This window comes from Sciurus vulgaris (genome assembly GCF_902686455.1).
Source record: "Sciurus vulgaris genome assembly, chromosome: 4".
NCBI lineage: Eukaryota > Metazoa > Chordata > Mammalia > Rodentia > Sciuridae > Sciurus > Sciurus vulgaris.
This window is the reverse complement of record NC_136464.1, coordinates 81,782,823-81,797,131: the sequence shown is the minus strand read 5'-3', so window position 1 is coordinate 81,797,131 and position 14,309 is coordinate 81,782,823. Positions and strand designations below refer to the sequence as shown.

The 14,309-nt window shown below is 33.3% G+C and overlaps 1 protein-coding gene across 3 annotated transcripts in view; it reads left to right on the top strand.

The window, feature by feature from the left end:
* LOC306660154 (cGMP-dependent protein kinase 1) overlaps positions 1-14,309 on the top strand; it is a 1,225,718-nt gene that overhangs the window by 435,206 nt on the left and 776,203 nt on the right. For all 3 annotated transcript variants that reach the window (XM_079138304.1, XM_079138302.1, XM_079138303.1), the window contains exon 3: positions 6,758-6,871. In XM_079138304.1, coding sequence (XP_078994430.1) covers positions 6,802-6,871 — 70 coding nt within the window. In that variant the 5' untranslated portion in view covers positions 6,758-6,801. The remainder of the gene's footprint in view (positions 1-6,757; positions 6,872-14,309) is intronic.

Below are 14,309 nucleotides of genomic sequence, written 5' to 3'. Positions count from 1 at the left end.
TACCTGCATATGTGTGTGTATGTATGTTTATGTATGTGCTATGACTTCAGAATTAGAAACACAACAAATGAAACAAGTGAAGTTCAGATATCTTGAGGTTTGTGTTTTCTCTTTCTGTCACTGAGATTTTAGTTTTATATAGCTCATTTTTATCAATGCATTATATTTATACATAATATTGGGATTCATTCTGACATACAAGCATGGAGTAAACTTTGCATTAATTTAGTCCTCAATACATTTTAATTCTCTCATTACTGAATATAACTGATGACTTTATGTCATATGCGATATATAGTGTCTGTTGAAATTAGTGTAATGGAAAATTATGTCAAGAGTGTTTATAGTAGTCATGACCAAAAAGGAAAGTAGATTTGCCTAATTGAAGGAGAAGCAGCAAAGATCCTCAGTTATGTAGCTTCAAACTCAACTAGTCTCTTGTACTTCAGATTCTTTCCTATTCCATTTGGATAACTAGTACTCTTGTGTTCCCTTTAAAAAAGTATTGCTACAATGCTATCAAAATGCCTTCTTTGAATTGGAAGTTTGGTCCTAACTAAAATATTTTAAGAACCTTAATGGTTATAGAAATTATGAATATAAAAATAGTTGAGAAAAATTCTCTTTCATATATATGTCCAATGAAAAACTAATAAGCAAGGTATATAATCAACTAGAAGTGAGTGAAGAAAACTTTGGAAGGAATACATAATACTAAAATAGGGCAGTCTCTCAAAGGCTTCTATGCAATCAATGACCAAGGAATGGTTTTCAGACATCAAGATTAATCCTGTGGAGGGTTAGCATATCCTTTATGGAGCTAGAGTTCAGATCCAGAGAGACCAAATCCATTCAGACTGGAACACAATCTTAAACTGATGGCTGACAGACCTGACACCCTGCCTTTCTTTAATTGAAGAATAAGCTTGCATCTCACAGTGGGGATGTCCTTTTCCTTCTTAAACTGACTTAAGAAAGACAGATATAAATGATGGACAAGTGCAGGTTTAAGGGAGATAGCCAAGTTAATAGTTTATTCTTGGGACCCGATAGCCCATTGCAGCCTTGTCACTTTCTGCTTTCTTCTACAAGTGACAGCACCTCAGGTCTAAAATGATTCTAAAAGTTAGGCCTGCTAGAGTCCCTAATCCATTAAGAAAGAAGATTCATTGATGAACCTCATCTCCCAGAGGAAAATTCATGCTGGTGACAACACAGTTTAACCTCTAGAATGCTGGAAATTCCTATTAAATTTAGCATCTATGGAAATCCTTAGATGAGAACATACAATGTAAGAGTTATGGTCTCTAATCTACAACATCATGAAAGTAGTCAAACAACTTAGTGGATGGAAAAGACAGGAAGTGCTGTCTAGATGGAATCTTTGATATAATACCTGTCCTCCTTTTAATGGCCAGTCTACTTGTCCTCAATGTTCCAACCAAGACTGTTGGAACTCAGCACAGTGTTCATAATTAAGTTATTGCCAGTAATTCTATTTTTGCCAGCCAGTAATAAAACTCTAAGCTAATTTCACTGCAGAAATCCTATAACACAAAACAAGTTAGTTAAAAAAATAAAACCTACCAGGATAAACAAAGTAAGGCAATTTGGAATCTCCTTGTAAACTCATTCTATTTATGGAATCTGTTGATTTTTATGAAAGATAGACACAAGTATAGAGGCTTTATAATGGATCTGTTAGCACTTAGCATCCCCCAAGGGTAGTGCACTTATAATGGTGCCAAAAAACAGAAGGCAGATTGATTGCTGCTCAAAGTGACAAGATTTAAGACTTAGCTCATTCCAGATCATAAATAGGCGTATGGTACCTGAAGTAGAATTAAAAATATGTTCAAGTTACCACGATACATCTTTCAGTTATTCATGGCAATGGCAGGATTGATGGAAGAACTTAATGAAACTATAAATGCTGAGTACATTTTTTTTTTTTTTTTTTTTTCCGGTACTGGGGATCAAACCCAGGGCCTCATGCTTGCAAGGCAAGCACTCTACCGACTGAGCTATCTCCCCAGCTTAATGAAACTATAAATAACTCTTTTAACCTCTTCTCAGCCGCCTGTTTTGAACAACTTCTCTTGAGCAAACAACTGTAGCAATTTAGAAACATCCAAATTAAAATGATTTGAATGTTTCTTTATTTCCTCCAGATAGAGATGGTGGCAAAAGGACTGGTGAAAATATTAAAAATAGAGTATTATCACCTTAAAAATTAATAGGAAGAGCAAAAGTAGAATATAGAGATTAACTGCATTTTGGAGTATCATTAGTTCCCCAAATAACAGTCTTGATAGCCTCTAGGGATGGTTGAATTTATTCAGGGAAATAATAATGGAAAAAGTACAGAACTTTACTATAATATTTTGAATCTTTCTGCTACTCTTTTAAAAGTCTTTGATTTGAAATCAAACATATTTGAGAATCCAATTGATGTCTTAAAAGTCATGAATAAATGATGATGAATCTCTTCTATGTCTTTAAAGAAATAGAAATCACATCAATTAATGATGACCTGAAGTGAATTCATCAAAATGCATTCCTAAAGTTAGCAGCAAATTATATAAAAACCTTCAAGTTTGGCCTTTCCAAGTTAGGTATAAGCCTCTGGCAAAGTATACTTAAGTTCAGCCTATGAAGTAAAGAAGTACAGTCTAGGGGAGAGACTTCATGACTTCCTAACACTGTGGAAGAAGTTTATGAAGCTATTGGGTAGGACTAGGGCTGCTGGGTATGTGCAGTAAACTTTTGCTATCTTATTTCTTTGCTTTCTTACGTGAACCACACACTCCATACTTAGAAATCTTTTGTAAACTGTAATTGCTTCTAATTTTATTACAAGGTTGGTAAATGAGCTTAACCCATTTCACATTTCACATCAATAACTCGTTTTCCTGGTCTCTTAGAAAAATGGGATACTTCTAAATGTGTTAGAAAGAACCCTCATTCATGCCATGTGTGTATGTGACTTTCATTTCAGCACCAACCAGTCCTGCCTCCCTGAATCACTTGTTCCTCATCTACATAACAGGTGTGAGGACACATAAGCAATCTGTTAGTGACTGAGAGTTATAAGTTACAAACACTGTTCCTGTTTACCAATAAGATGTTTCTGTTTATTTTTTAAAAATGGTGCTTTTGAAGTCACGTTCACCTATCATATCAGATCTCTTATATCTCCCTTGACTATTGTGAATATAATGACTCTTCAGTTTTTAACTCAACCAGGAAAAGATGTTTTACATCCAAACTGGTATTGCTCAAAAATAACCTAAATACCTTTCTTTAAACAAAAATTAGCTATTCTAATTAATGTGGAACACAACCTTCTGTTAGCAGCATTATTCACACATATATGAATAATTAGCATATATAATTTATACCCATCTTTATAAAAAAATGTTAAACATGAGAAAATTAGGCAGATATAAAATAAGGGAAATAAGTGGGAGCCATAAGTAACATTGTGCACAAATTTTATATCTCTGAGACTTAAACAGTTCTGGCTATAAACTTTTGAATGGTCGTAAGAAAAAATATAATCAGTCACAGGCTAATTGTCCATAAGTTAAAATAGGTGTTATATGACTGTGATTTTTTTCAGGGAAAGAAGTGGCAGTAGGACCAAATATGGTACACTTGGTAGTAAAGACACACTTTCAGTTTCTTAAAAGGGGAAATACCTGAATACTTACCATGATGTGGTAGGTCCACAAACTTCCTTTAAGAAACCACGCAACTAGGCTGGGTATCCTAGCACACTTCCATAATTAAGAATTCTTTAAAATCCTCTTTGAACCATGTATGGGGGTGCATGCCTGTGATCCCAGCAACTTGGGAGGCTAAGGCAAGGAGATAGCAAGTTGGAGGCCAGCCTCAGCAATTTAGTTAGAATCTAAGCAACTTAGGGAGATCCTGTCTAAAAATTAAAAAAAATAAAATAAAAAGGGCTGGGGATGTGGTTCATTGATTAAGTGCCTCTGGGTTCAATCCCTGGTACCAAAACAAAACAAAAAGAAACCTAAAACAACAGTCCTGATTTCCTCTTTGTCTTTTACTTAGACCGGTTATTTATTTATTTATTTATTTATTTATTTTGAGAAATCATAACTCCCAAACTCTGCAGCAGGATTCTTAGTAGTGATCTTAGTTAAGCTTTAGGGTCTTTTTCCACTGAAAACTTTTAAATGTCATGCCCAAATAGACAGAGAAGCAGAATTGTACCAAATCATTTATTTATGAAAGTTTTTTATGTTTTAAGCATTGTTCATTTTGCTCTAAGTTCTATTTTATAATTAATGGTAGAACTTTAGGTCAAGAAAATTTTATAATGCATTGAAAAGCTGCTGCTGTTATTGTTGGAAGCCTCAGGACAAAATTAGCAGTAGAAGCAACATTACAGTGAATGCTGACTGGGTGCAGATGAATAGAGAAGTGTCCAAAGACTTGCTTTTTTGCTTGTTTGTTTGTTCAGATAGATCAGAGTGATTTTGTGAATTTCTGTTTTCTTCTTTGGATCTGATAATGATTTGAATTCAAAAGTTCTCTCTTAATGCCCCAGAAAGAATCTGAAAATAATTTTTTTCTCCATTAAAAAAAAGACATTATCTTCCTATATGGATCCTGATTTGTTTCTGAAGTAGTTGAAGAAATATTATTCTCCACTATAATCTAAATAATGCATGCTTTCATAAAAGTGATAAAGAAACATAATGAAAACAATGCTAGTAAGAAGCATTTATTGAGCATTTGCTATGAGCCAGGCAGTATTAAGTATTTAACTTGCTTTATTTCATTTAATGTGAACTACTTAATGAAATAGGTGTTCTGATTTTATTGACTTTACCAGTGAGGAAACTGAGGCATTGGGAAATTGAGCAACTTGCCCCAGGTCATAAACCTCGTAAGAGAACACATAAGAGAACTCAATCTTGGTCTGATTTCAGAAGATGCATTAATTTAGCCACCATGTTATAGTCTGACGTGTCTCACTTTGAGTAATAAGATAAAATTAATTAAAATAAATCCAAATTGTTGGATGTATTTACTTCTGATGATCTTCATTACACTCATGGGGGCATGAGTACACAGATCAAGTGTAATGTGTATATTTTATGGGGAATTCTATCCTCACTACTCTATAATTCTCTCATTAATACCATTTACATGAAATGGTTTTCAGGGTAGAACAATGTACTCATGCATCACTGGTAACATGGATAAAACTTCATTTTTTTGTCATTTAAGATTTTATCTCATATTATTTCAATACTAATATTAAACTTGTCTGAAAAAAAATAACCCATTAAAACTATGCTTTTGCAAATATTATTTAGATTAATCTAGGTCGATTTTAAAAGAGAGGAAGTAACTATAAAGACAACACTCTTAAAAGCCAACTATTATATCAAGTTCACAGGTAAAGGAACAATTATGAAATCGACACATGAGGTCAGAAGATGGGAAAACATTGGAAGAACATTACTTTCTTTGATCAGGAACGAATTTTATTTATTTATTTATTTATTTAGGTACCAGGGATCGAACCCAGGGAAACTCAGCCACATCCCCAGGCCTTTTTAATATTTTACTTAGAGACAGGTTTCACTGAGTTGCTTAGGCCTCACTAAGTAGCTGAGGCTGGCTTTGAATTCCCAGTCTTCCTACCTCTGCCTCCCCAGCCACTGGAATTACAGGCTTGTGGCACCCCCTCTGGCCAGGAACTAATTCATTTGTCAAGCATGAGGCTTTCCCTCTATAGACTGTGGGTAAGAAACTTGGAGGACTAATAGAAAAGAAGAAGATGAGGTCTAGAATAGATTGTGTTGCCTTTTTAGTTCTCCCCTCGTTGTGTTGGGTGATAGAATTTTTAGCCTACAAAACTATGACTTTAAATATGTATTTTTTTCCATTTCCCCTATGAATGAATGGCATCTTCCTTACTTGCAGACAACACTGTCTACCCAGTGTATGCTGTTTCCTTAGCCTGTTCCTTTTTTAGCATTTTATTTTCCAAGTCCTTTGTGGATCATAAACAGTCCTAAAGCCTCTTTCTTTTCCCTCAAGCTTTATAGTTTATTTTTTCTGACAGTCAATGTTGGCAGGACTGGGAAACAGATAAACAGTCTTGCCTGAGTCAGATAAGATGTTTACAAATAAAAAGATACCATGAGCTGCAATTAAATAATGCCCAAGGGTCACAGTAATTTCCCTCTTCATAATAGCTGCCTTACTCAAAATGAGAATTTCTAAGTGTAAAGTGAGCTGTAGAAAATGTACCCATTTAATCACGTCTTCTTTCAGATTTCAAACAATGTTAAAATTGGAATTGCCATGATTTACCAGTATTAAATTTGGAATAATTTCTTACGTTTACATTTTTATCTCCATCTTTTCCTGGACTTTGAGTGTCATTTCAAATCTTATCAGTGATGATTTAAGAAAAGATTTGGATTTTATATATCTATATATAATATATTTATATTATATATTATATTATATATAAATTTATATTTATATATTTTATATATATAAAATATATAAAAATATATATAATAATTCTGGTTATTATATATTATAATATATATAATAATTCTGGCATTGCATGTTCATGACAACTTTGTTTTAATTGGTAACTACTGCATTTTTAAAATAACCTTACATTTTTAATCTCATATTGTAAATGCAATAAATGAAGCATGGGAGAAAATTAAGATAACATGATTTTCCCTTGTTTTAGATGGGAAGGTTGAAGTTACAAAAGAAGGTGTGAAGCTGTGTACCATGGGTCCAGGAAAGGTGTTTGGGGAGCTGGCTATCCTTTACAACTGTACCCGGACAGCGACCGTCAAGAGTAAGCCTGGTTTCATGTTTTCCAGATTCTTTCAATGTCTTCCTCCCCTAGACCTGTGAGATGATGATTTAAATGTCTGTTAATTTATTATTTAAATTGTGTTAATCCATATGCTAATTATTGCCTTGCAATACAATTGGATATATTTGTTTTCCTACTAGAGTGGTAATGATCATTCTTGCATAACTTACATTTTATTGCTAAGTTGTATTATCATTTTAATCAAGAGTTCTTATAATTAGAATTTTAAATGTTATAAGTTCATAAAGGAGAATTAACCAGGAGCAAGGCCCTTAATTTTTCTGCCTTAAAAGCCGTAGGATCATATTAAAGAAATTTTACATGTCTTTCTGGTTTAGACTATATTCCCTACTCAAATTCCACTTGTTGGTTCAGTGGTTTAGAAAAAGTAAGAAGAAAAAATGTCCTTCATCTTATTCAAACATTACTGAATAAGATATATACTGAATTCTAAAACTGCATCTGAGTATATTTCTGTCTTCAGCTGCTCATCAAGCTGCATATTATAGCATTTTTTCTTTTCTACTGATTGAGCTTATTTTAAATTGGGCAATAAAGCAGCTTGTTTCCCTAATTTTACATGTATGTGTATATATGATTTCTCTAGCAACTTTTGTTGCTTGTAAGAAGCAGCTGCAATGGTTAGAGAAAAAAATTCATTAAAAAAATTCTCGTTCTTCCTGAATAACGATATAATGAGTGTATAACAAACAGAGCTGAATTCAAAAACCAACAGCACAAAGTCCATTGCATCCTTAGCAGGCATGTGTATTTCATGTTTGAAAAGACTGACATATTATCCTGTGATGATTTCAAATGTATTTGAATCTGGTGAAATGTATTTCACCAGATCTTATTGTTAAAAAGAAAAAAAAAAAAAAAAAACAATGCTGGTGAAAAGACAAATCATTAACATCAGTTGGTTTTATCTGGATGCCACTGGCTACTTTGTTATTTTCTGTCAAAAATTCAATGCATAACTGGCAATATGACATTGAAGCAAATTCTTCAGAACTCAAAACTGCATGACTGCCTAGAGTTCCAAAAATGGTGTTACATGTCTTGTTAGCAAATCACCTTTTAATAATTGAAATCACTGTGACATCAGTTGCACTGGGACTCTTTTATAAGGGACCCTTCTTGGCATTTGATTCTTGATTTCAGAAAGGAAAATACTCTTGATTGATAGGTACTGCGATGTTTCTATTGGATGTGATCATTTAATTACATGACTCAAAGAATAAAATGAGGTCCAGTGAACTCTAACAGAATCTGCTAGAAATTTAGCTCACTTATAAAGTGGCTTAACTGTAAAAAGCAGTACTCACAACTGCATTAAGTGAAGCAGGTTTACTATTATGTTTCATTTTCAGAGAAATATATTTCTTTAAATGAAAATAAAGAACCATAATGGCACACTGTGATTAAAATAGACTTTCTCAGAATTATGAATAACTGATTTGTTTTAAAATATTTAAAGATTTAAAATATTTCAATCTATATATTGCTCATTTAATCTAATCAAAACTACTGATTTTTTGAAAGTCAACATTTGGTAAAAATACAGGACTTAATATTGCAGAATACTGAATTCTTATTAAAGAAATATTTTAAATAGACTAGTCCATTTAAATTAATTTATTGTGGAGATTTTTTCATAAGATGATTGCTTTGCTTGGTAAAGATCAATTTTAGTATTTAGGTTTTATAAAATGGTGTTCATCTCCACTAACTTGTATGTGCTCATGTTTAGAAAATTTAAATAGACACTGTGCCTCTGATTTAATAAGAAGAAGCTGAGTGTTGAATGCAAATTATAATCCTAACTATTTTGGGGTCAGAACATTCATCAAAGGAAATGAGTGATAGAGGATGTTCTTTAATACAGACTCAGAGACATTCAAGGAGTATATCTGCATGCATGGGTGTTTTTCTTCACAGCCCTACTTAAGATATGGAGGTTGTATGGAAAAAAGAGCCTAAGGTTTATGGTGTGCAAATGTATCTCTGTATTTCTAGATATAGGTTTTGGGCTTGAGTAAGGAATGACATCTTTGAGGAACTATTTCTTCTGAATGTTCCCTTGGAAATACAAGATGTTATTAATGATTATTTGTTGTTCAGAACCATTCTGTCCTGTTTCCTCTACTATGCAGAGAGATTATGTATGTGACTATAGACATAAATATCATGTTTTATTTATGCTTAAATTAAAACTTAAAGATAAACACTATAATTCTGATTAGATTCTACTATGAATGCTACCTCTACATATTGACTACAGAGTGTAACTCCCAAAGCTATATTTTTTTACAGGTAATATTTAAAAGTGTCATTAAACTCATTGTCTTTATAGGTTCAATTATTTCTCAGTATTTAAGATTACTGTGACTTGTCCACTTATTAATTATTATCTTGCCAATGAAGTTCATTTATGTATTTTTCAAAATGGATTTAGGGCCTGGGATCTCATTGTCTAAGTCTGAAGAAAGTGCCCTTCCTACACAATAGCTTTTCCATCCTTGCCTGCTTCTCTCTTAGTTGCCAGGACTCCTGACCTCCTTTTCCCTAACATTACCCCTTTCTTGCTTGATTGAAAACATTGATGGTTTTCTTTCTTTCTTACCAGGTCAGACTGGAAATGATAGAATTTTCATACATTTGTAATTTCACGGCCTCGGTGGTATTCAAGGTTCCGCAGTGAACTTGCGTTATTTCTTGTTCAAGAGTGCACCTACTGAAATTGTATCAGGCCATGATTAAATAAATTTCAGTGATTTCCCTGATAATGAATTTGATTCACAATACCTGTGGTTTTTAACTTAGAATATGGAAAATGATTTTCTTATTAAATCTCTCGATTGCCTTATACTAAGATAGAAGCTTATTCATAGTGATCCAACTGAAAGAAGTACTGTGGTAGTTTGAAGCAAGCTCTTTCATCATCTGGGAAAAAAATCAATTGGCTTTGTTATGAAAATAAATAAATGTATAGCTCTGGTTATTATGATAGCACCAGGAGGAAGATCTCAAAACCATAGTGATATGGAAAGAAAAATCATGGTATGATACAGATCTATATTCATAGTCTACTCCTATCTTACAAAATAGCACCATTGATTTTTTTCCCCTGAGGAATGAGGACATAAACATATTTAAAATTAACACTATATTGGAAACAAATCTAAGAATTGTCTTGAGGTCGTCAATGACTTAAGTAGTTTCAAGTTTTCTTTACTAACTGATAAAAATTTGGCCACTCTGTTTATATTTATCCAATCATAGAAATTTCAGGCTCCATGGAAAAGAAAAAGAGTATCAGATATTAGTTGGTTTCTATGACACTATATAATTAATAGCTTCCATGTTGAGTTTCTTACATTTTTGTCCCAATATTTCAACCTTACATAAAGAAATAAATTTCACCACCTGTTTTCAAAATCCACTAGGGGCAGGGATTTCTCACATGTTCGTTAAACACCTCTTGTTTCCAATCCCCACACTGGAACCAGATCATTATCATGTTTTCCTAAAGTGTCATTCCTGGTTGTGATCTCACTTTTACTATCCTCACACCTAAAGCATTATCAATTTGCACGTACCCTAGGTCTCTTACTTTGCTCTTAGGCTCAAGTTTCCTCAACATAACAAAAATGGAAAAGTTGCAGTTATTTTAACCCTAAAAATAGAAAAGAAAAGGCATGTACTTTAGAATGAGAGAGGGATTCATTGACACACAGTCTGTGTGAATTTGCAAGCTGTTGAGGTTATTGTTCTGTTTTACTTGGATTTTCTACAACTAGTTTTCATGACTGCTCTGGGATTCTTATGTGGTTTAATACATTGCTCTTTACTCCACCTCTGGCTATACATGAATTGGGGTATTTTTGTTGGAAGTTAGTAAACTGAAGACCTGTTCCTCTTACTTTGGGTTTCTAATTCATGATGCCTTTAGTAATGCATTATTCAAAGGGTCCCATTCAATTTCATTCCAATAAAAACAAAAGACCAAAAGTTCACATTGTAAGAAAACCTCTTGATCCCACATCAGGATGATCATTGTCGAAAATCATCTGCAAAAAAAATGACTATTTTGGTTGCAGTGGATATTTTATAATATCTGAGTAATGATTTTTCCTTTGATTATTTAAAGTATTTAAAATTCCTCAGTATGAAAATATTTCAGTACTAACATAGCAGAATTAGGTTAGCTTTTCCTCACTTTGACAAATACCTGAGAAAAAACAACCTAGAGGGGGAAAGGTTTATTTTGGCTCATGATTTCAGAGGTTTCAGTCTATGGTTGGCTGATTCCACTGTGTGGAGCCTGAGGTAGTGAGGTAGAACATCATGTTATAAGGGTACATTGGAGGAAGGTTGCTCAGCTTATGCAGGAAGGAGAAAGAGGGCATGCCCCCAGGGACCACTTGCTCCAAGTAGGTACCACCTCCTCTAGTTTCCACCACTTCCCACTAGTCCATTCAGCCATGATGGATCAATCCTTTGAAGAGGTTAATACCCTCATGATCCAATCATTTCCTTGAGTTCCCAACTCTGAACTTTGCTGCAGTGGGGACTCAATCTTGAACACAATACTCCTTGGAGGACACTTCATATCCAAATCATAGCATACCAAAAGCCTAAACCAAGTACAAAAAGTCAGACAAATTTATGGATAGAATAGCATTTGGTAAAAGTATTTTTCTGTCTTAGAGTACTTTTGAGTTGTTATTTAAACTTTCCTACAGTATTAGTAAAGGGGAAGTTGACTAATTAAGATGTTTTAATAAGTGTCATAGACATTTGAAGAGGAAAGTGTAAAGGTTTGGAATTTTTTCTTTGTTTTTGCTTTTAAAATAAATTTGAAGAAGTAGTGAATGACTTGTACACTACTTTGTATCTGTTTCAAACATTACATTATTCAACCTGAGTCAGAAAAATCTTCCAATAATTAAAAACCAAAGATGGGGAAAAAAATGAAAAGATTGGACTGAATTTTTTTTTTGCTCAAATAACTGTGTACTATAAAAATAATACCTCTACCTAATATCTAAACTATATACAGCTTGTATATGTCCAGACATATTGGTAGAGGAACAAAAGACATGAATGCCATTTTTCTTGCTAATGAAAAGGAATCATAGATGAGGTCTTTTTAGTAGCTTCAAGCCTTGAACATTTCTTAAGATGACTAAACCAAGAAGTAAACAGATACTTCTTAGGAAATATCATTATAGATCCCTATAAAACATCACATGTATGATAAAGATATAATCACATGTGAAGATGAGCAGCACTATCAGCACAATTGCTGGGTACAGTTATTACCTGGGGTTTTAATAAGCACAAGCAGCTGCATACTGTCGTGCCACAGCAAGACTAGAAGAAATGACCATGAATGAGGCAGTCTCCCTCTGCCTTTTGCAAATTTGTTTTTTTTTTTTTTAATTCTTGTTTTGCTTTCTCTAACTTTAATGCATGCTTTCTACCAAGAATTCTGAAAGACAAGAGAGAACACACAAAAAAATTTCAGGCTAATGATGATTAGAAACAGCACCATGATTAGAGCAGGGACAGTTCACTGACTTCCCAGGTATTGCATCATTCTGGACAATGAAGCCAATGTTTATTACAGTAGCGTCTTGAAGTTGGTATACTTGTTTAGTGAGTTACTTAGACAATATTCTGAGTAAAATTTTCATTGCATTTATCTATTCATGAGTACTGTGAATTAGTAACATAAATCCTATTATGAAATTCCTGAAAAATAAGCTTCTTTAATAAAATAATCAATTCACTAATATCACCAATGATAGCACATAACAGATGAAAATGAACAAATATACATAGAAACTCTCTTTTAATCTTATTCTTTTAAACAGATTAAAAGTTAATTTCAGAGACAAGGAAAACAAAGATTAACATTTTTTCTTTCCTAAGTGTTTTTTTCTAAGATTGTGAACTGTTAGAATCTATTTATGATTTATATTTACTTCCAAAACGATTCATTCAATTTCCATATTGACTAGATCTCGTAGAGAGTCCTAGGCTAGCAGTATTTCTTGAGCAAAATCACCTCTTAAACTCAAAAGGAGACAATGAACATAATTCCTTCTTAAGGTTAGATACATCCCCCCTCCCTCCTTACTCAGTGATTGAGTACCTTGAATATTTTTTCTCTCTAGAGTGTAAACAGGCTTTAACCTGTTTTGTTTTTTTTTTAAAGAATTGCAGGTAATTCAGTAGTAAATCTAAGCAAAGGGTAATGAAAAAGAATTTTAATCTTGCAAAAGTATCAGTTTTCCCATGTAGCTCTATCCTATCACAAAGTAAACCTCTACTCAGGTTTTGGTATAATGAATCTCCATTTGTTTAATATTTGGCTAAGAGGCTATTTTAGAATTTACTCAACTAATTTGAAAAGGAAAAAGCAAAGTAGTAACACAGGTCAATATTGTAACATCTGTAATTATTTCTAAATTCAACTCTCCTGTCCAAGGCTGTGATGAATTCCAAGTGACAGATTCAGTGGTGTTGATAAATAGTAAGGGTAGATATCTTTGCAGGCTATGAGTGGTGCACCAGGCTTAGAGCTTTGGGATGTGGGGGTGATGTTACCCTCATCTCACTGTTGAAGCAACTAAGACCGAACTCAGTTAAGCAGTTGGCCCCAAGTTAAAGAAAGGGGTCCTGAGTCTAACACTAGTTTGCTATGGTGATGCTGTCATAAAGCTGTGATGTCTTATCTGCAATAGTTGATTAGTTTTAAGCACAAGTGCATATGTAAGATTACTGCTATTGATCTGAGGACTTCAGTTTCACAAAAGTTACACAACATGGGTACAATTTTGAAAATTTTTTAGCACAGAGACCCACACTAAGAATATCTGTTTTGAAAGAATCCATCAGAGAACATGACAATCAAAAGATTCTAAATTTTAGGCCTTGGAGACACATAATGAGCAATCAGAACCAGTGGAAAGATTTAGGTTTTGCAATACGTGGAAATCCTTTTGAGTGTTTAATACGATAAACCTTCATGGCTCAACATTTGACATATTACCAAGTAGCTACAAAGTTCTTTTATAAAATATTTTAGTTGATGAATTTCTTTAAAGTAGGAATTGTGAAAATTTAAGCAGTACATTCAAAACCAGTGAAGCGTGTTACATTACAAAAGTCGAGATATGAAAAATGTTTGCATCTTTTTCCTCTTAAATTTCTTGGGACAACTAGGAAATATAATTTCAGCACTTTATTGGTGAATCTGAGTAGCACACTCTTATATGACATGTTCTTTGTTGAGTGGATAAATTTCCAAGTACAGTAATACCTTGATATCCACAGGTACAGGGGTGTTTATGTGCCTTATATAGATTGATGTGGCATTTGTATTTAACCTATGCACATCCTTCTA